The 23,719-nt window shown below is 38.6% G+C and overlaps 1 protein-coding gene and 1 non-coding gene across 2 annotated transcripts in view; both read left to right on the forward strand.

The window, feature by feature from the left end:
* The window catches only part of GTF2A1 (general transcription factor IIA subunit 1), a 40,569-nt gene that overhangs the window by 10,700 nt on the left and 6,150 nt on the right, over nucleotides 1-23,719 (forward strand). Inside the window, exons 3-8 of the mRNA XM_036429862.2 lie at nucleotides 3,487-3,691; nucleotides 6,239-6,303; nucleotides 10,371-10,446; nucleotides 11,793-11,926; nucleotides 17,876-18,196; nucleotides 22,016-22,105. Of these exons, the coding sequence (XP_036285755.1) occupies nucleotides 3,487-3,691; nucleotides 6,239-6,303; nucleotides 10,371-10,446; nucleotides 11,793-11,926; nucleotides 17,876-18,196; nucleotides 22,016-22,105 (891 nt within the window). The remainder of the gene's footprint in view (nucleotides 1-3,486; nucleotides 3,692-6,238; nucleotides 6,304-10,370; nucleotides 10,447-11,792; nucleotides 11,927-17,875; nucleotides 18,197-22,015; nucleotides 22,106-23,719) is intronic.
* On the forward strand, nucleotides 5,921-6,063 carry LOC118710755. Its single transcript, XR_004985516.1, has one exon. It is a non-coding gene; the product is annotated as a small nucleolar RNA SNORA79 (small nucleolar RNA).

A 23,719-nucleotide genomic window follows, 5' to 3' on the forward strand; every position in this document is an offset into this window, starting at 1 on the left:
ATTTGCATTGTTTTGGGAATTATGAGGGAATACTGCCCATCGTGAGGCTCAGACAGGAGACATGTATATTATATTCAGGGAACTGCAAGTAGTTTGGCACCATTAGGAAATAGAGCAGTTGGAGAGGTGGTATATACCATATGAAGCTTAGTCTTTAGAGTGAGAAGGATTATCTGTTAATATGCAGATTCTTGGACTACTGTTCCAGAGGGTTTGACTTGACAAGGATACAGTCTGATATTTTCTTTTTATTTGATTGCACTTGCAAAAAAAAAAAAAGAAAAAAGAAATCCAAATTGACTTTTAATAATCCATTAAGGGTTGTGATCTGCAGTTTGGAAAACATTGATTTAGACTTTAAAGCAGTGGTTCTCACTTTATTTTATTTTTAAATATATTTTATTGATTTTCTACAGCGAGGAAAAGAGAGGGATAGAGAGTTAGAAACATCGATGAGAGAGAATCATCGATCAGCTGCCTTTTGCACAACCCCTACTGGGGATGTGTCCGCAACCCAGGTGCAGGCCCTTGACCGGAATCGAACACGGGACCTTTCAGTGTGCAGGACGACGCTCTATCCACTGAGCCAAACCGGTCTTGGCTGGTTCTCACTTTAACACACATCAGAATAACCTGGACAGGTTATTAAAAGAGATTTGTGGCTCCACCCCCAGATTTACTGATTGAGTAGGTCAGGGGTGGCTCCTGAGAATTAGTATGTCTAACAAGTTCTTAAGGGCTGTTGGCCCCACGATTGCATTTTGGGGACCACTGATTTACAGAAGACCGGCTGGAAAGAGAAATTTCCACTAGAATGTACTCTGAAGTCAAGGATTTTTGTTAGACTTGTTCACTGTCTGTTTCAATGCCACTAACAGTGTCTAGCATAATTATATTTAGGATATAGGACTTGATGTGGAAGCTCAGTGAGCTCAGTAATTACTTTGCAGTAGTACTGGTGGGGAGTAAAAGACTTGAATCAGGGCCATAGCAAGGGTAGATTGGAACAATGCTTTGGAAAGGAAATTTGATAATGATGGGGATTTGGAGTGGATTCTGACTCATAGGCCATTGACTTGGAAGGTTAGGTGAGTGGTGGTACCCAGCAATTAGCAACACATAATATGTATTCACTTAGAATTTGCCATTACCATGGATGCTTCATGAGATGGCGTCATATTGCAGTGGGTAGACCAATTGGAGGTAATAAATTTGAAGCATTAAATTTAAAAGTTATGGTTTAAATTTAATGCTTTGTACAGTTTTTTCACCTTTTAGCTTACAGAAGCTGTTTTTGTTTGTTTTTTTCCTTAACCAAGGACATGCTTAGGGAGAGGAAGGCAGAGAGAGAGAAACATTGATCGATTGTATTCTTTATGTGCCCCAACCAGGGATCAAACCTGCAACCCAGGCTTTTACCCTCACCGAGAATTGAACCAGCAACCTTGTGGTGCATCAGTTGACCAGCTTAGCCACTCTGGCTGGACAGAAACTACTTTTCATGGAATGCATTAAGTGCCTATTTTGCTACTGTGTGCTGTGTTAGGTGGCCACTTTACAGAGATGAATCAGGCACAACATGGGCTCCCAAAAAGTAGTCCTTTGTAATTTGGGAAGAACCTTAGCTGCTTTTAGTTTGGGATTTACAGAGACTTGGATTTATTAGCTGGAAGTGAGTTTAGAAGTATAATATAATTCAACCTGTTCTCTTTTAGATAAGGAAAATGCTCAAGAAAGAAAAATTATTTGTCAAAGTCAATTAATGGCCAAACCCAAACTATCTGGTGTAATGCTCTAATATTACCATAATTATAATTTTAATAATTACTGAGCACTGACTATGCTAGACTGTGAGAAATGTTTTACATAGATATCTTATTTAGGCCTCACAACAACCCATAAGATATAGTCTCTCTAACAACAGTCTTCAGGCAAGGCTGAATACTGTTAGGGGGATTGTTGCCCTGGGAAATTGACCTTTAGTTTACCTTTTTATTAAGTCATTAGAGATGTGCTGGAATTGCTAGTAGCATGTAGATACAAATCTAGAACAGGTGGAGGTGTCAGGAGATTATAAAAATCCCTGTAAGTATGGCAAAGGGAGCTTCTTGAAGAATCTGATAGAAGCCTCTCAGATGATTTAGGCAATATCCCAAGATTAGAGTCTGGGGGAGAAAACAAAGTGTGTGTGTGTGTGTGAGTGTGAGTGTGTATACACAAAATGACTGAATTAAATTTCATTATATGTTTAAGGGATAGTGTGACTTTTTTATTCATTAATTTTTTAAAAAAATATATTTTATTGATTTTTCACAGAGAGGAAGGGAGAGAGATAGCTAGAAACATCGATGAGAGAGAAACATCGACCAGCTGCCTCCTGCACACCCCCCACTGGGGATGTGCCCGCAACCAATGTACACGCCCTTGACCGGAATCGAACCTGGGACCTTTCAGTCCTCAGACTGACGCTCTACCGCTGAGCCAAACCGGTTTCGGCTATTCATTAATTTTTTAAATTGATTTGAGAGAGAGTGAAAAAACCAACCCACATTGATTTGTTGTTCCACTTTTTTATGCATTCATTGGTTGCTTTTTATATGTGCCCTGACCAAAGTTCTAACCCAAAACTTTGACATATTAGGATGATGCTCTAACTAACCCAGCTACCTGGCCAGGACTAGTTTATAACTTTCTTTGCCAATTTCTTATAAGAGTTGAGGCTCTCTATTTCTATCTGATAGAGAAGAAATATGTTTGGGAGAAGGATGGAATTGTTGTAAATATTTACTTTTTCTTCTCTATTTGCTCACTTCTAATTTTTTTACTTGGTTACAGAAATTCTCTTAGGGAGCAATGAAAAAATAGAAGTGGCTAAACAGAAAAAGATTGTCAATTCTTATCATAATGGAAGAGGAGAGGGGAAGTTGAAGAAGTGTGGCAGGTTGAGAATACCGCTGAAAGCATTAGGCATTTATTTTTCCTCTCTCATTATGTAGAATTAGACAGGAAGTTGGGCTTCTCTAACTTGAGGATTGCCTCAGTAATGTTTCTCATTGTTCAGATCAGATAGGATGGATTTATGTTTTGTATGCTATTTAAGAGTTAGAAAACATTGTATTAAGGAAAGATTTCCATGGAAATAGGTAACCGTATATTTAGTATAGAAAAGGATTTTCTTTGATTACTAAAAATTTGCTTATATGAAAATATGCCTAATAACTAATGAATTACCATAGAAAGTTTGTTGAAATATAAAAAGAAACAATTCTTTAATACTATAAAATAGCAAAACGAGGTTAGATACTTAAAAAATTAGTTTTTATTGATGCATACACTTAAGAGAGATTGGTTGATTTTTGTAGTTGTATCAGTTTTGAAAATGGAAGGATTTTATAAACAGACTAATAAACAAAATATGGTATGTCCATATGTTTGGAGTTATCTTCCCTGACTTTTACTTAGAAATTTTTAATGTTCTTGTCTTAGCTATGGGAGAATAAACTAATGCAGTCTAGGGCAGTAGATGGATTTCATTCAGAAGAGCAGCAGCTTTTATTGCAAGTTCAACAGCAGCATCAAACCCAGCAACAGCAGCATCACCATCATCACCACCACCAGCAAGCTCAACCACAGCCTACAGTACCTCAGCAAGCGCAGACTCAACAGGTCCTTATTCCTGCATCACAGCAAGGTGAGGAGGCTAGATATGTTTTCCTACTTACAACTTGGAGATGAAATTTGTCATTTTCAAAGAAGAGAAATAAATACTCTGTTTCTCATTTCTATTGGTTGAGGAGGGTATATGTATTTGTATTAACATAAATTTATATAAAATGTGGATCCTGTTTGTATAATAATGATAAGTAATTCATGAATTGAAAGCCTAACATCTACACTAATAAAAGAGAAAGATGCAAATTGACCATACCACTGCAAAGCCCACCAGCCAATCAGGAATGGGTATGCAAATTAACCAAATAAAGATGGCAGGTTAATTTGCATGTGCAGGTGTGGAGTCTTTGCTCCAGCCTGAGTAAAGACTGAAGACTGAAGAGGCTTGGCTTCTGCTGGCAGCCAGGGGAAGGAAGGCCCATTCTTGCATGATTCTTTGTGCAATGGGCCTTTGGTATTCAGATAAGTCTGTTGATACTTTCTTCTGAAAAGGCTACATAATGGTCAATTTCTTAAAATAAGATCTATAAAGGTTTATTTACTGTTTCATTGTTTTATGTAGTTAAAATCTTGGTCTGCTTTCTCTATAAAACTGACTTTTTCCTTCAAAGACATTTGAGTTTAAATTTTGTAAATAAAAGTAAATATTAGAAGGACTTAATTAAACAGTGGAGGATTTTTAAAACTATACTTTGGCAATATTAAATTTCAATTTCTTAGTAATTTATAATATGTAAGTCTAAATAGAATTAGATTTCTTTTTAGTGAAGAGTGGATATATAACATTTTAATGTTAAAAAAAAAAAAAGCATTTACAGATTGTGTCCATACTGCTTTGTACTTCATACCTCATAGTACAAAGCAGTATGGACACAATCTGTAAATGCTTATTTTTTTTTACACTAAAATGTTATATATCCACTCTTCACTGAAAAGAAATTAATTCTATATTATAGATTTTGTTTCATTGAAGCCTTACAAAGGCTTTGTGAAATAGCTCTTACAACATTTCAAAGCTGAGGAATATCTGACTCTTGAAAAAAGCTAAGAAGCTTGATTGCTACATATAATAAGTACTAGAGGCCCAGTGCACGAAATTTGTGTATGGGGGTGGAGGGGTTCCTCAGCCCAGTCTGCACCCTCTCCAATATGGGACATCCCTCTCACAATCCAGTACTACTGGCTTCCAACAGCTTGCCTGCCTGATTGCCCCTAACCGCTTCTGCCTGACAGCCTGATCACCCCCTATCCACTCCCCTGTCAACCTGATCAATGCCTATGCCTAACTGCTCCCCAGCTGGCCCAATTGCCCCTAACTGCCCTCCCCTGCTGGTCTGGTGCCCCCCAACTGCCCTCCCCTGCTGTCTTGGTCCCCCCAACTGCCCTCCTTTATAGGGATGGTACCCCCCAACTGCCCTCTTCTGCAGGCCTGAGTTCCCCCCAAGTGCCCTCTCCTGCAGGCCTGGTCACCCTCAACTGCCCTCCTTTGCTGGCCCAGTCACCCCTAACTGCCTTCACCTGCAGGCATGATCGCCCCCAACTGCCCTCCCTTTCAGGCCTGGTCCCTCCCAATTGCTCTCCCTTGTTGGTTTGGTTGCCCACAACTGCCCTCTCCTGCTGGCCGTCTTGTGGCAACCATCTTTGACCACATGGGGGCGGCCATCTTGTATGTTGGAGTGATGTTCAATTTGCATATTACCTCTTTATTATATAGGATTTTTATCATGGCAAATTGTAGAGTAGTACTCCCTTATAAGCAGTGTTGCTTTTTGTAGTTTCAGTTACCTGTGGTCAACTGTGGTTTGAAAATATTAAATGGAAAATTCCAGAAATAAATAATTCACAAGTTTTAAATTGTGTGCCACTCTGAGTAGCATGATGAAATCTTGAGCTGTTCTGCTTTGTACTATCTGGGATGTGAATCATTCCTTTGTCCAGTGATCCATGCTGTATAGGCTGCATACGTAGTGGCTCTCTCAGTTATCAGATCAGATCCCCCTCAGATGAGGGAGGACTGCTGTATTCAGTTATAAAACCACCTGGGCATTCAAGTTAATGAAGGTAAATGAAAATATTATTTTAAGGTAACTGTTTAGTTAGCTATTTTCTTGGTTTGAGAATATATAAATGGTGATGCAAAGCAGAAATGTCTGTTTGGATTATTTTACAGATTATATTAAATAAGACTTCTAATATTTGCTTTTATTCTATAACGTGCTTCAAATAATTTTATCCTTTCAGTCTGTTTTGATGACTGTTCCTCCTATTGCCTTCAGCCCTGGCACTAGGATTTTAGGTCATCATAAATTAAAATTTGATTTTCTTCACTCAGAGAATATTTGGATGATGGGATTATCTATTATTCTCTGAAATTTGTGGAATCAAACACTTAATTCCTTTTGCAATTAAATAATGATGACATTCTGAGATATCAGACGGTTGGGTGCAATTGAATGAAGAAAACATGAAAAGCATTAAAAAAAGTTTTCAGCATTGTTTAGCATTCTTACGATTATGAAATAGCCTCATAGTTCCTTGTTCACATGTATGCTTGTGTTTTTAATAGCCGCAGCGCCACAAGTTATTGTTCCTGATTCTAAGCTGATACAGCATATGAATGCATCAAACATGGTAAGATTCAGAACATAGCACTATGTTTGGCTCAACTTATTCTAACTGAAATTGTGATTATGCCTAGGTTGATTGTGTATTAGCAAAGTTTATTCAAGGCTTGAGCAAAATGGCTGTTTTATTTGGTTTTCTAAATATTGGGATTTAGAAGTAAACCTAAAGTTTAGCTTGATACTTGGGCCTTGGATCATAAAATAACAAGAAGGGAATATCAAAAGAGTGATGCTTTGTGGGAGCTATTTCAGTCCCTGCTATTCTTGGAAAAGAGGTTTAGGGGACCTACCAATCATGCAATTATAGTTCATTTGCAAAAGTTCCGTTGTTAAGATCCATTAACTGCAAGATGTCAGGAATGTTACGAATTAAAAACTTAAAAATGTTTAGGTACTTCAAAATGCTGTTTTTAAGATCAAGCATTTAAAAAATGTTGTTAAGATTTAACGGTAGCATAGCCTAATAAGTTTTATTATAATATATAAACTGCTACTTTAAAGTGCATTTTAACCACTTGCAGCTATTATACATTAGACTTAGATACTTCTAACGGATATCCACAGAACTTCGAAGGTAGTCAAGTATTCAAATTTTACTTAGGGCAGATAGTATTTTCTATCAAAAGTAGTATAGTATAGTAGTAAAATTGAAAGACCTCCCCCCCCTTCAGATCCTTGAGAAGTATTTATATCCTTAAAGATTAAAAAAATAAAACAGTAGTTGTTCTAGCACTTTCTCATAAATAGCTTTTTTGTTTTATTTAAAATATATAGATTGTCAGTGGTATCACAGCTCTGACATTTTATTCTTCAACTTAGCTAAATCTTCTATTTAAAGATAAGAATCATTATTTTTTTTAAAAAATCTTTTAACTTAGTGCTAGCAATGATATATTTTTTCAGATCCAGTTTTTTGTTTTTTAAGAAAAAGCAATATTTGAAAAAATCGTTTAGATTTGGTAAATAATGAATAGTGACCCTCGAAGCTCAGTTGTGATTTATAGGCTAGATAGGAAGCAGGGTTTACCTATTAGACAAATGACTTCTTTATGTATACCAGCCTTAGAAATTCATAACTTGGCAGAATTGCAAATTGTGCATTGAAATAGAAATTGTAATTTTAAAGTTCTTGAAAAATCAGGAATTCCTATTTGTATTTTCAGTATAAGTTGTTGGCATCAGTTCTTCCGTATGAAAATCACAAAATCCCATGCCTAGTATTTCTCACGGTAATTTTTATTATTCGAAAAATATTTATTTTGAATTCAAGTCCCCAAGTTAACCTTTACCTTTAAAAATAAAAGTCTCACTGTAGGATTCATATTGCAGGTGGTACTATTGGGACTGTTTCCTAGAGAATAATTTATGTCATTTTATTTTTATTTTTATTTTTTTATATATTTTATTGATTTTTTACACAGAGGAAGGGATAGGGATAGAAAGTTAGAAACATCGATGAGAGAGAAACATTGATCAACCGCCTCCTGCACACCCCCTATTGGGGATGTGCCCACAACCAAGGTACATGCCCTTGACTGGAATCAAACCTGGGACCCTTGAGTCCACAGACCAACGCTCTATCAACTAAGCCAAACTGGTTAGGGCAATTTATGTCATTTTAAAACAAATTTGGTAAAATCACTTGTAGTAGTAAGCTCATCTAATTTTGAAGGTTTTCTTTTGTTACTTCTCACCTGAGGATATTTTTCCATCAATTTTTAGATATTTTTCCATCAATTTTGTAGAAGAGAAAGGGAAAGACAGAGAAAAACATTGATGTGAGAGAAGCACATCGATTGGTTGCCTCCAGCATGAGCCCTAACCAGGGCCCAGGCCTGGGAGGAGCCTGCAACCAATGTATGTGCCTTGACCAGATTCAAATCCGGGATCCTTTAGTCTGCAGGCCAATGCCAGCTAGGGCTAATTTTGAAGATTTTTAAATTTTGTGGTAGAGAATGTGTTTAAAGAGACCTGGGCAAAGTCAATGTCCTCTCTTACTGATTTGTTACACCTCCTTGATTCTGAAGAGCATGCCTATTTTTATATCAGAGTTCAATAAAATGTATTAGCACTTATATTGTGTAATTCAGCATTTTACTTGATGTTTTCAGTGTTTGCTCCATATATTTGGCATGTTCTAAAGCATAATCAATGTAACTTTTTATAGATAAAAGTTTTTGAGTTTTTATTTTCATTATTATTTCTGATTTAGAGATATCCACTAAAACAGTTCTGATTTTTTAAAGTATATTTTTTATTATTGATTTTAGGGAGGAAGGGAAAGAAAGAGAAACAGCAATGATGAGAGAGAATCATTGGTTGGCTGCCTCCTGCACGCCCCACATTGGGGATCTAGCCCACAACCTGGGCATGTTTCCTGACTGGGAATCAAATCATGACCGCTGAGCCATGCTGGCCACGCCCAGTTTTGATTTTTTAAATGGCTGTATGCTTTGGAAATAAACATAAATAAAAATCATGTAATTTTGTAAATATATGGGATAGTGGTATTAGAGCACTATTTCAGAGAACTTAGAAAACAGTACTTTATATCAAACCACTTTTGCAAGTTATTTTTAATGAAATGATTGCTGTAATGCATTATTTATGGTAGGGCTACTTCATAAAATACAAAAAGAAATTTTCAGTAGACATTGATAAAAGATGGTTTTTATATGGTATACCACTCAACAGATGTTTATTAATATCAACTTGAATGTACAGAGGTGTGTGCAAGTGGCAGTACAGTCATGTGCTGCATAGAAACTATTGTCAGTTTGCCTGTGAAAGGAGATTTATTAATCTTATATGAATTATAGGCAATTAATATTTTTTAATAATTGGTTATTAATACATTCCTAAAATGTAAATTACTTTTCATTTGCCTATACAGGCTAGATTTATTTGAAATTGGGTAATTGAATATCCTGAATTTGATAAATAGAGCTTGGAAGGCTACAGCTGGATTCTAGGAACTAGTGGGAATTTCAGACCTAAGATGTCAAAATTACTATGCTTATCAAGTGGTAACAAAAAGCATATTTTCTACACAGCTAATTTAATACAAAAAATAAAAAAGCATATTTTCTTGGAGAGCTATGCCTAGAGCCTAGACTAGATAGTAGTAATATCATTAACTTACTTGAGATTAATTTTCCAAGTTTTGTTGACTTCTACATTAGCATCTCCTAGCCACAGTTCTATTTATTTCTTGAAGCTTATTCAAATAGAGATGTTTCTAAAAAAAATGTGTAGATTAGATTGAGTTATATGAAGGTTTGGTATCTTAAAAAAATTGAAGGGGGAGAGGAAAATCTACCTATATATATTGTAGTGAGGTACATGGAAATGCTTTGAGCACAGAACTGAAAAGTAGACTGTGTGATTCTTTTGGAGGAAGGGGAGAAGTCTCTAGGAGCAGTAACTCAAGAATTTCTCCTGAATTTAAAGAAGTTCAGAGTATACTTCCATATATAATTTTTAATCCTCATCCAAGGAAATGTTTTTATTGAGTTATTATTATTACTTTTTTTAAGAGAGGAAGGGAGAAAGAGAAACATTGATGTGTGAGAGACATAAATTGAGAGAGAGAGGAACATTGATGTGAGAGACGTATAGGTTGGTTGCCTCCCACACATGCCCAACCAAGTCGGGCATCAAACCTGCACTTGACCAGAAAAATCAGACCTTTAACTCCTTGATGCTGTAACCACTGTGCATAGCAGCCAAGGCTCAAGTATGTTAATTTGCAATAAGGTTTTGGGAATATGGAACCAGAGTAGGAAAGGAAATAATAGAATGGATATTTGATATGTTATACAGCATTATTAGTATGGGTGAGATTTATTAAGAACACATTTGTCTAGGGAAAAACAAATGAATAATATTAATCTACTCAATTTAAGCTTCAAATAATTAGGTAAGGCATTTAGGCTAGGTGGTCATTATTGTACCATTGTTAGAATTTTTCATTTTAGTAAATATTAAACAGTAAACTTCAAATACTGTTAAAATATGCCAGAAATAAGCTGAGTTCCTGGTTTTAATTTTTTTTTTTTTTCTTTATTTTTTCAGAGTGCTGCTGCTACAGCTGCCACCTTAGCACTCCCTGCAGGTGTGACTCCTGTTCAACAGATATTAACAAATTCAGGTAATTAGAAATAGTTGAACCATTATATATGTATAACAGAAAATCTTAATTTCTTTTACCATTTGGCTTAGATTTTTAAAATAAGATGATCCAAGGGCTATAGCATATATACTGTAATTGTTGCTGAGAGTACAGTATAGAAGATGAGAACTGTACTTGCGCTTTTGAGAATTCTATGATTAAATGAAGTATGATTGCATAGAAATTATTTACTTAGTTTTTTGATAAACTAATTTAACCTACCAAATAAGTTAGACTTGAGTCATTAGAATGAATTTGTAATATCAAACTAAACACTTCATTCTTATGGTATCTTAAGAGCAAGTTTATTCCATTCTATTTTACATACTATCTCTGTGTAGACTGACAAAATTTACTGGGATTTTTGGAATATTAATGTTTGAAGAACTTATATGGACTTCTAAGTATTTTCTCTTTAAACTTAATTATGTGATTTCTCATTATTTTGTTAATTTCTAAATTTGTAAAAACCAAACTAGGGGCTTATCTTGCTATATCTATATTTATAAAAGCCTAAGTGACTGATATGACCAACTGATTGGTTGATCTGTAGCTATGATGTGCACTGACCACCAGGGGGCAGACGCTCAATGCAGAAACTGCCCCCTGGTGCTCAGTGTGCTCCCACAGCCAACCTCCCACAGCTGGCCAACCTCCTGCAGCCCTCCGGATTGCCCCAATCCTTAGATAGGCAAAGGGACCCCGCACATGCACCAATTTGTGTACTGGGCCTTTAGTATTTTAATAAAATATAATTTGTTCACTTTTTAATTAATTCAAGATTCTGAGTCATTTAAACCATCATATAAGAAAGATTCAGTTTTGTATATATGTCAGTCATGCTATTAATGTTTTGTGACAATGATAATTGGTTCAGCAAACTTTTATTACTTTTATTACTTTTAAACATTTTTGAAGCTAAATAATGTGATTTGGTTCAAAATATTATCTAGTATACTTTTATTTTTTTAAAGCTTTAAAAATGAACAGCCTTTAAATGTCTGATCTGACATATTACTCTCATGATTCCTAACATGTTAGCAAAGATAATGTAAGCTTTTAATCAACTCTCATAATCTGCTGTTAGAATTTTGTTGGAAGACAGCTTTGTAAGAGTGATAAATAAGGAAAATAAAAACATTTTAAGTAATGTATTTGAACATGGATAGAAGTCAGAGGAATTAAGGATTATAGTTTACTGTGTTTGACAGCCTTTAAAACTTAGTTTTTTGACTTGATAATTTCTAGAGCCTTTGGTGGTTGGACATTCACTATGAATTCATTTATTTGAGATGATAACTTGGAATATATACTTTTTGCTTTAGGCCAGCTTCTTCAAGTGGTCAGAGCAGCCAACGGTGCTCAGTATATCTTTCAACCTCAGCAGTCCGTGGTTCTACAACAACAGGTTATACCACAAATGCAGCCTGGTGGAGTACAGGCTCCTGTTATACAACAGGTAAAAGAATGATCAGCATGGGTTCTTTTTTCTTTTTCTGTATGAATTAGAAAACGTCTACACTCATCAGCATAATTTATAAGATCTTTTCATCTTTTTTTCTTAACTCTTCAGGTTTATTTTTTGTCATACTTACAGTTGTTATCTGCTTCAGCTGCTGTTTAGATCAAAGTTAACAAATCATCTATTATGTGCTGGTATTACTGTGAGGACAAAAATGAAAGAGAAGTGGTTATTTTCTTGAGGAATTTAGATACTTAAAAAAGAAGCAGATGACAAAGACACAATCCTCCTATATAATAAAAGTGTAATATATGCAAATTGTTCCCTCAACTGGGAGTTCAACCAGAGTTCAACCAGGGGGTGGGGTCAGCCTGTCAACTGCCCATGGCCCCTCCCCCCCCAGCTGGTCCTGCCCGATTGGCCATGATTGGGATGGGCCGGCCAGACCCCATCTGTGTAGGAATTTGTGCATCAGGCCTCTAGTGTCAATATCTATACTAATAAAAGAGAAACATGCAATTTAACCATCACTACTCTACACCCACCAGTCAGTCAGAGAGAGGATGCAAATTAACCCACCAAGATGGCGATGCCCATAGTGGCCAGGTGGCGCTGGGGCTGCTGGGGGCCGGATCAGAGACACAAACCCGAAGGGAGGCTGGCATCCAGCAGCCCCAAGCCCCTCCACCACGGTGCTTGGGGAGTTGGGAAGGCAGCAGAGACACAAACTCAAAAGAAACATGTAGAAAGGGAGATAAACTATCACAACTTTATCTCCCTTTCCACAAGGTGAGAAAACTGCCCCTGGTTTATTTAGTGATGTGGTCCACACCTTTCTACAAGCACAGGGGATGTTATGACAACTCCCAGGAAGTTCTGGTCAGAATACCATCTCCAGGGAATAACACTACTGTGGCAAATCATCTAAAAGAGGAAACAAAGCTTTTGATGGGCTTATTCTGAAGGTCACAGCATATGCTGTGTTGTTATTTGGATGATCTTGAGCTGCAGATGCTTGAAAAACAGCAAATGCATGGCAGAGGCTTTCACTGATGTCTCCTTATCTGCCTGAAATCGGACCCCCCAAAAGGAGCTTAAATGTCATAGGTCCCCTTGATGGGAGAAGTGTCGTCAGGCAGAGAAGACTGACTCCTGTCACAGGACAGGAGAGTAGAAGTTGACATCACATCCAAACTTACTATTTCCCCCAACCCCTATTCATCTTTCCTAAAAATCATTTACTCTCCTCTAAGAGGCCTACATCTCCAGTTCCCTTCCCTTAGGAAGAAGGTATTTAAATCTGCATTCTAAGCCACCTTGGGGAGTTACTCATTTTCCCCCGGGATCTCCCACATTTACATGAGGTACACATGTTAATGAACTTTTATTTTTCTCTTGGTGATCTATCTTTCATTAAAGGGCCTCCACTAAGAACTCAGAAAGGTAGAGGAAAACTACTTTTCCTCCTCCATAAGTCTGTCTCGGGAAATCAAGATCCCAGCTGAACAATGAGGTTTGCTCAAGTACCAAGCAGTCTTGGCTGACTGGAGGGAAGCTTCTAGGGAGAAATCAATGATATTGGCATCAAAGTTGGACAGAGGGCACATGTACGGTTGCTGGTGGGAGTTTAAAGTGGTTCAACATTTTTTGGAGGATGATTTGGCAAATTGGATAGAAATGTTCAGGGTACATCTAAGAATCTTCTATTAGGAATCGCATCTGCTGAGATACAGCACAAGCGCATAAGCCCTGGTCAGAACCCAGGGTGCTACTGCAGGCTCCCCTTCCACATAGGAAAACCTGGGAACAACCTACATTTTTAGGACAAGGTGGCATCTATACTAATGAAAGGGTAATATGCTAATTAGACTGAACAACTTCTGGATGACCTTCCAGATGTCCTTCCTGACAAAGCCATGTTGGCAGGGCAAAGGCAGAGGAGGTTAGAGGCAATCAGGCAGGCAGGGGAGAGCAATTAGGGGGATCAGGCCAGCAGGGGAGAGCGGTTAGGGCAAACAGGCTGTTTAGAAAGAGCAGTTAGGGGGATCAGGCTGGCAGGCAGGTGAGCGGTTAGGAAATAGAGGTCTTGAGGGGTCCCAGGTTGGAAAGAGTGCATGCTGAGCTGAGGGGACCCCTTTCCCATGCACAAAGTTTATGCACCAGGCCTCTAGTAATAGTCTGATAATAGAGGTAAGAGCAGAGCATTAATTCAGCCTAATTATAGCTTTCCAAATTTTGTCCAGCTATTACTTCTGGGTCCCATTTTATGTTATTCTATTTAGAATGCTGCATTTAGCCTTCTATCTTGCAATACCCTCTGCTCCCACCAAACAAACAGAAAAGCCTGGCTAATCTCCCAAAGCACAAATAGACACTTAAGTATTAGGTCTAGTAATAATTAATGTCGTTTTCTAATACTTTTTAAATTGAATTTATTTAAACAATACAACAAAATTTAACCAACAATATAGTTGCCGTTGTTTTCTACTACTTGTGCCCAATGCTCAGGAAGCATTTTAATCCCTCTGTTTTAAAATTCTTGTGATTTTGATGCAAAAAATTCGGTCAATGCATTTTTGAGGCATTCTTCGTTATTAAATTTTTTTCCAAGAAGAAAGTTTTGCAAAGAACGAAACAAATGGTAATCGGAAGGGGCAATATCAGGAGAATATGCAGGTTGAGGGAGAACTTCCCATTCCAACTTGCGCAGTTTTTCAGCAGTGATTCTTGCAGTATGCGGTTGTGCGTTACCGTGGTGAAGAATTACGCCCTTCCGATTAATCAGCGCGGGTTCTTTTTCTCTTAAAGCTTGGGCTAACCTTTCCAATTGGGCACTATACACTGCACTTGTAATGGTTTGGTTAGGTGGTAAAAGTTCATAATGAAGAATTCCTTTAAAATTCCACCAAACACACATCACTTTTTTTGCATGCAAGTCAGGTTTTGGTGTGGGCTGCGGAGCCTCATTTTTGTCCAACCATTGAGGCCGCCCTTTCAAATTAACATACGGCACCCATTCTTCATCTCCGGTAACAATTTGCTCTAAAAATGGCAAACGGTTTTGATGAGAGAGGAGCGAACTGCAAATTGTGACTCTGATTACGGTTGTTGTCGGTCAACTCATGAGGAACCCATTTTCCAAACTTTTGGACTTTGCCAAGTGTACGCAATTGATTGGAAATTGTTTTTTGTGAACAATTTCAAGTTGTCGCAAGTTCTTGTTGGGTAATTTGAGGATTTTGCACCAAAAGAGCTTGAAGAGCTTCTTGATCAAAATTGGACACACGGCCTCGACCACTCTTGTCATCTAACGAAAAATTTCCCTCGCGAAATTTCTCAAACCAATGCTGGCATTTTCTGGCGCTAACTGCATCTTGACCAAGAGCACTACAGATGTTTTTTGCAGCCTCACTTGCTTTTCTTCCTAATTGGAACTCGTAAAGCATGCAGTGCCGAATATGCTCTTCATCCGCCATCTTCTTAGCCCTAGTTTTGCAACAAAAACCAAACCAAACACAAACTTTTTCAAGCAAAACTTGTTAATTGCACTTCACACGTTCTGTAGATACCACGTGTTTGAAGGTTATGTCAATACAAGTCAACGCCAAGCAAGATTTTAAACGAATGTTAAAAAACGACATTAATTATTATTAGACCCGATATTACCTAGTAAGAAGGCTTCCCTGACCATGCCTTGATCTCCAAGCAGAATTTAATCATCTGTCTGGTGTTCTCATAACATCATCTTATCCTTCTATTACATCTATCTTTTTAAGTTATTTCTTTGTCTATTGTACCACTAATCTATAAACTTAAGGGAAATACTATCTCATTATTTTTGCATTCCTTGAATCTAATGGCAAATAGTTGCCATTCAGTGTTTTTTGTTTTTTTTTTAATTACTGGACATTATCTGCTTATTAAGTCTAGTTATAAAAACGTTCATTGTAACATACAATTAATATTTGTTAATATGTTCTTTTTTAAAAATATTTTTATTTCAGAGAAGAAGGGAGAGAGAGAGAGATAGGGGGAGAAAGAGAGATAAATCGATGATGAGAGAGAATCATTGACCAGCTGCCTCCTGCACACACCACACTGGGGACTGAGCCCACAACCCGGGCATGTGTCCTTGGCCAGAATCAAATCTGGGACCCTTTAGTCTGCAGTCTGACACTCTATCTACTGAGCAAAATGGATTAGGGCTATTAATATGTTCTTTTAAAGTTGTGGTTTACTTTAGAATCTTAGAATGCAGAAGTTGGAAGGAACTTTAGACATCATCTGATCTGGTACTTTTCAGCTGTCGATACATGATTAGGAACTTTAAGATGAAAAGATTTTATCTCTATCCTATCTTAATAAAGAGGGAACATGCAAATTGACCATCACACCATCACAAACATAGCGGCACCCATAGCCACAAGATGGAGGTGGCAGGCGTGTAGCATGGCCAGACCCACCTCTAAGCAGGTCTGGCCACACTACTTGCCTGCTGCCAGAGTACCCCAGTCCTTTCAGCCCTGCTAGCGGGGCAGCAGGCACGTGGTGTAGCCAAACCCGCCCTCGGGCTGGTCCGGATGCTCCGCGCACCTGCGCCAGTGTCCCCAAGTCCTTTCACAGAAAATGGGCTGCCTCAAAGTTGGTTAAACTTCTTAGGACAAAAAGCATTCAAAATCTTTGAAAAGAGAATTCCAACATTTATAAAAGTTTGGACTAGACAATTCAAGGTTATTTCCACTACAGCCTTTTATGATTTTGTGATATTAATGTTCTGAATTCACATAGTATCAGCTGTATTATATGTAAGCAAATATTATTTAAAGGAATGGCCATTATTATTAAAACAACTTATAAAACCACACTGTTTGTATATGTCAAGGACATTCTGTGTGATTTTCCTAATAGCTGGAGTTAATTCCTCTAAAGCAGCAGTTGGACTTCCCTTAGGGGACCCAGATGGAAGATGGTGCAGGCCAGGCTTAGGGATCCCCCCCCCCCAAATGCATGAATTTTATGCACTGAGCCTCTAGTTTTATATAATAAAACCCTAATATGCAAAGTGACCAAACAGAACAACAAACCATTACTATGATGTTCACCTACCACCAGGGGGCGGGGGCAGATGCTTAATGCAGGAGCTGTCCCGTGGTGGTCAGTGCACTCCTACAGGGGGAGTGCCGCTCAGCCAGAAGCTGGGCTCACGGCTGGCAAGAGCAGTGGCCGTGGTGGGAGCCTCTTCCACTTCGCAGCAGCGCTAAGGACCCCTCGGAGAATGTCTGCTTGCTGGCTTCGGCCCGCTCCCCCCAGACATCCCGTGCATCAGTCCTCTAGTTAAATCAGAATATTAGGCATGGAGCCTATGTATCAGTATTTTTTAATCTGCCAGGTGTTTATAATTTGTAGCCAGAGTTACACTAATCCTAGTCTAACAATAAGGTAACTAAAGCCAAGAGAAGTTAGTTTGCCTCTGCTAGATCTTACGTCTGTGATCTTATATAAAACTTGAACTCAGAAGTTCAGATTTTCAGTGCAGGGTTCTTCATAGAGGCAGTGTAGCATCATAATAAGAGATAAGAGTAGAAGCCTAGGTTCACCTTTTGCCTTTTGGTGACTATAAATTTAGAAAGTTACTAAACATCTCCCTACATCAAGAAAATAAAACTACTAACTTATGTAACTCTTGGCCTGGAATCTGGCATCTTATCTCCTATCCTGTCTAATAAAGAGGGAATAAATGCTTGACAAGTGAAGTAGTTATCTGCAGAAAATCTTTTTTCCTTAGAAATTTGAATTGTAAAATGGAAAATTAGTGGATCAGTACACTAAACATTTTTTTGTGCTTTCTAGTTTTATGTGTTTCTTCAGCATTTGTATACCAAGTAATGAAACTGAGTTCCTTGATTCTTTTAATTAGTTTCTAACATTTGGTTTTCTTTTCCTTAGGTTTTGGCCCCTCTTCCTGGAGGGATTTCACCACAGACAGGTGTCATCATCCAGCCTCAGCAAATCTTATTTACAGGAAATAAGACTCAAGTTATACCTACAACAGTGGCGGCTCCTACACCAGCACAAGCACAGATAACTGCAGCTGGCCAACAGCAACCACAGGCCCAGCCTGCTCAACAACAGGCTCCATTGGTATTACAAGTTGATGGAACTGGGGATACATCATCTGAAGAAGATGAAGATGAAGAAGAGGACTATGATGACGATGAGGAGGAAGACAAAGAGAAAGATGGAGCTGAAGATGGGCAGGTAGAAGAGGTAAGTTTCTAATAAAAAAACTTGAAGTTAGAAGCTATGTAACCATTCCTTCTTTTACGTGATGCCAAACTTAAATTATATTCTATTTTTTCAGAGGCTGTTAGGCTGCCATACAAGATAGGATTTTAAATATATAGTTAGATTGTTCTAACTTAAGGTTTTATATTGTTCTTGTTGCATTTATCTTTATAAAATATTAGAGGCCCAGTGCACGAAAATTTGTGCACTGTGGGAAGGGTCCCTCAGCCCAGCCTGCCTCCTCTCACAGTCCAAAAGCCCTCAGGGGATGTTCTACTGACAGCTTAGGCAGGAGGCGACTGGTCTGATCAGGGAAAGACACCACCCCCATCACTCTGCTGCAGCTGCCACTCCTGGTTGGGGCAACTGCAAGGCCTGAGCCCTAGGCCTCGAAGCTTCTGGGGCTCACGGCTGCCAGTCTTGAACCCATGGCTCCTGTGAGCCCTGGACCTTGCAGCTGCCAGGGCTCACAGCTACTGAGTCCTGGGCCTCACAGCTACTCTGGCTTTGTCTGGAGGGACATCTGCTCTAATTAGCATATTACCCTTATTAATAAAGATTGTTCATTGTTCATAAAGCTGTTAATAAAAATGAATGTATACTAAAGTAAGTTTTATTTATAACTAGAGGCCTGGTGCATGAAATTCGTGCACGGGGAGGGTAGGCCCAGCCTGAGGGATGTCCGACTGCTCGTTTAGGGGTTGGGCCTAAATAGGCAGTTGGACATACCTCCCTGATTGCTCCAAACCACTTCTGCCTGCCAGCCTGATCATATTCTAACCACTCTCCTGACAACCTGATTGATGCCTGCTTCCCTACCAGCCTGGTCACCCCTAACTGCCCTCCCCTGCAGGTCTGGTCACCCCTAACTGCCCTTCCCTGCAGGCCTGGTCATCCCCAACTACTCTCCCCTGCAGGCCTGGGTCCCTCTCAACTGCCCTTTCCTGCAGGCCTGGTCCCTCCCAACAGGCCTCCCCTGCTGGCCATCTTATAGTAGCCATCTTGTGTCCACATGAGGGCATCCCTCTTTGACCACATGAGGGCAGCCATCTTGTGTGTTGGAGTGATGGTCAGCTTGAGTATTACTCTTTCATTAGATAGGATAGAGGCCTGCGTGTGGGGGCCAGCTGATTTGCCCTAAAGGGTGTCCCGGATCAGGGTGAGGGCTCCCTTGGGGTGTGGGCAAGCCTGGCTGAGGGGCCTGTGGTGGTTTGCAGGCTGGCCATGCCCCCCGGCAACCCAAGTGGAGGCCCTGGTATCTGGGGTTTATTTATCTTCTATAATTGAAACTTTGTAGCCTTGAGGGGAGACCAAGGCAGGCCAGGGCTGCAGAAGCTTGGCTTCCTCCATCGCCTGGGGCAACTCAAGCCTCCTGTTCTCTTTAGCTCCGTGACTGCCACCATTTTTGTTGGTATTTATTTATCTTCTATAATTCAAACTTTGTAGCCTTGAGCAGAGGGCAAGAGGAAAACTTGGCTTCCTCTATTGCCGAGGAAACCCAAGCCTCCTGCTTGCAGCCATCTTGGTTGGGTTAATTTACATATTTTTTTCTAATTGGCTGCTGGTCGTGGCTTGGGGATGTGTGGAAGTACGGTCAATTTGCATATTACTCTTATTACATAGGATGGTGCATATGTCTACACATCTTCACCATACTTACTATTGTCAGACTTCTTTTGCTAGTCTGGTAAGTAGAAAATGATGTTTCATTTGGTTTTAATTTGCATTATCTTGATTTCTGATGAGGTTTAGCCTTTTGAATTGTCATGTGTTCTTTGTATACAATTAAATCAAATATGAAAAATGATAGTTTTTCTTGCCTTGTTGGCTAAGCCCTCCAGAATATTTATTACAAATAGTGATGGCAGGCACCCTTATCTTAATCTTAAAAGGAATCCTTTTATAATTCACTATTAAGTATAATATTTACTACTAGAATCCCGCTGCACAAAATTTGTGCATGGTTGGGGAGTCCCTCAGCCCAGCCTGCACCCTCTCCCAATCTGGGACTGCTGGCTTCTAACCGCTTGCCTGCCTGCCTGTCTGATCAATCCTAACCAATCTACCTGCCTGCCTGATGGTCCCTAAATGCCTCTGCTTTGGCCCCTGCCCCTTTATTTGAAAGGATATCTGGAATGACGTCCAGAAGTTCATTCAGCTATCTGGCCTAATTAGCATATTATGCTTTTATCATCATGTTAGGCTTTTGTGGATATCCTTTATTAGGTTAAGGAAGTTCCCTTCTGTTTCAGATTAACTAAGAGCTTTGCTTTGTTTTCTAAACTACAATGATTGTTGAATTTTATTAAACCATAGGTAGTCATATGACTTCTTTTTTTTTTTTCTTTGTCATATGACTTCTTATTCATCTGTTATTTTTATGAATTGTATTGTTTTTCTATTTTGTATTCCTGGGATAATTGTTACATTTGACCCTTTTTTTGAATTGATGAATTCCCCTTTTCAGGACTTTTGCAAGTATATTTATGAATGACACAATCTGGATTTTCTGTTCTCATACTCTTCTTGCTATTTTTACCCCCCATTAATTAGAAATCTAAGTATCTTATCTTCTACCACAACTAAGGTCAAGTTTAACATAGTTGGTCATTGTGTTTATGATCTTGGTCTTTTAATTCTTTTTGTTTGAATCTAGACTTCGCCTCACCCCCCCAAACACACATACTCTACATTTAATGGCTTAATTAATTACAGTCTAAGCCTTCGTGGTCACAATGGTAGATATGCTAATTTGTGTTTACAATATTAGTTCCTAATGTTAAGACAAACCAGACTGCTAGCCTATTTTATAGTATTTTCCCCCTGCAATTTCACCACTGTTTTCTCTTTTTAAACCTAAGAAAGAAGATCCATGTCTAGACATATTTTTAAAAATATACATAATTTTATTTATTTCTGGGAGGGAGAGAGAAATAGAAACGTCAATGATGAGAGAGGATCATTGGTTGGCTGCTTTCTGTGTGCCCCACACTGGGGATTGAGCCTGCAACCTGGGCATATGCCTTGACTGGGGAATTAAACCGTGCTCCTGGTTCATAGGTTGATGCTTAACCACTGAACCAACGCATCCAGGCCATGTCTAAACATATAAAACAGCTATTACAGAGAATTATCTTGTATAATCTTGAAAGAATAAAGAAAGTAAAATTAAACATTATTTTAGACTTATTAGTTATAGCTTAACTATTTTTATTATATTTAATTTCTTGCTGGAATTTTAGTAGCATTAAGTCAATGCAGCCGATTAACAATATGTTAGTGGTATACATACACTGAGTGGCCAGATTATTATGATTTCTGAATGCATAATCTGGCCACTGTGTGTGTGTGTGTGTGTGTGTGTGTGTGTGTGTATGTATGTATGTATGTATGTATGTATGTAGGTAGGTAGTAGAGGCCCGGTACATGAATTTGTGCATGGGTGGGGTCCGGCCAGCCTGGTCATGGGGAGGGGATATGGGTATGGGTGGTTGGCCAGCCTGCCTGCTGGTTGAACTCCTGGTAGAGTGGACAATTTGGATATTAGCCTTTTATTATATAGAATATACACTGAGTGGCCAGATTATTATGAGTTCAAAGATCTTAATAATATGGCCACTCAGTGTATGTGCCTGTCAGGCCCTTAGTTTTCAAAGAACATCAAGGTCATTGTGTTTATTTTCATTGAATATTAGAGTTCTGAAAGCATATTAAGGTTATTGTGTTTATTTTCATTGAAGATAAAGGGCCCTTTGCTAATAATGCATGAAGTATGAAAAAATAAACTCTCTTTATTTGTAGGAGCCCCTCAATAGTGAAGATGATGTGAGTGATGAGGAAGGACAGGAACTCTTCGATACTGAAAATGTGGTTGTATGCCAATATGATAAGGTAAGCATTTTATCATCAGATTTCTGACAGTTTTTCTGTTGTAAATTACTTTGCTAAATCATCCTTTCTGACCTGTTCAAATATTTGGACAACTGATTGATATCTTTTATTTTTAGTATAAATAGTAAATGAATGAGAACATTGTTATAGTTTAGTATATAATCCTAATATGTAAAAAACTTGGGTTGTAACGACCAGTAATGACAGAGGCTCGACCAACTGGAAGTCAGTCCTGCAGTCATCACTGGGTGCTGTGGCACTGACTGCTGAGGGAGCTGTGAATCTGGGTCAGAGAGAGGCCTGAAGAGAGAAGCAGGGACTGATCCCTTTCCTCTGAGGCAGCTTTTGATCAGCTCTTTCTCTCTCATTCTGGCCAGCAGCTGTAACTCTAATCAGGCCCTGTTGACAGGTCCAGAGATACTGACTGGCATAGAATCCAACCAATCAGAACCAAATCTGGGTGCTGTGGGGAGCCAATGGCTGACTAGCAGGCAGAGCTTTTGATGCTGACTGGCATAGAAACTGAACAATCAGAACCAAATTGACCAGCAAAGGAGGACAGTTGGGGGCGAGATCAGGCCATGTGGGGGGAAAGAGGGGGCAGTTGGGGGTAACCAGGCCAGCAAGGGAGGGCAGTTAGGGGAGATCAGGCAGGCAGGCCTGTAGGGGAGGACAGTTAGGGTAGATTAGGCTTGCAGGCAGAGGCAGTTAGGGCTATTGGGCAGGCAGGAAGGTGAGCTGTTGGGAGCCAGCGGTTCCAGATTGAAAGAGGGATAACCGGCAGTCGCACATCCCTAAGGGGTCCCCAATTAGAGAGGGTGCAGGCTGGGCTGAGGGAACCCTTCCTCCCCTGTGCATGGATTTCGTGCACTGGGCCTCTGTAGACTGAGAAATTAATACATGGAGAAATTAATTTGTATAGCTTTATATTTTAAAAATAAGTTATTAATGAAATCTTGGAGAGAGTTGTTAAGTCCCAACTTGTTAACAAAGTAAACAGAACTACTTTTGAATTGCCCTTTAACATAATTCTATTTTTTTTATCTAGTCTAAATTACCTCAAAACTACAAGGTTTTAATTAAATCTCTGCAACTTTTTTTTATTACTAAGGAAAGAACTATCAGTAATAAGACTGATAACTAACAAACATATACATTCTTACTGAAAATTATTTTAAAAGTTATTTAGCTCTACTGTATTTTGGTATCATTAAGGAATTTTTAAATGAGATTCTGTGAGAATTGGCTCTTGATTCCTATTTACGTAATTCTTAAAAAGGGTGCTACTTTCCAAGTATTTTTATTATAGTTACTGGCATTATTGTTGAGATTTTATGTTATTTATTAAACATCTAATTTGGAATTAAATTTGTTTTCTGGCTACAGTAATTAAATTGATAATAAATCTATAAATTATATTGCATTTATAGTTAATTTATTAAAATACCTATACTACCAATCTACAGATTCCCAGTGCATTCCCTATTAAAATCCAGTGACGTTTTCCACAGATACAGAACAGACAAACCTAAAATTTGTATGAACCACAAAAGCCCCTTCAATGAAAGTAAATTTGAGAAAGAATAAAAAAGGTTCAGTCATCATGCTTCCTGA

This window comes from Pipistrellus kuhlii, unplaced genomic scaffold (genome assembly GCF_014108245.1).
Source record: "Pipistrellus kuhlii isolate mPipKuh1 unplaced genomic scaffold, mPipKuh1.p scaffold_m20_p_1, whole genome shotgun sequence".
NCBI classification, from domain to species: domain Eukaryota; kingdom Metazoa; phylum Chordata; class Mammalia; order Chiroptera; family Vespertilionidae; genus Pipistrellus; species Pipistrellus kuhlii.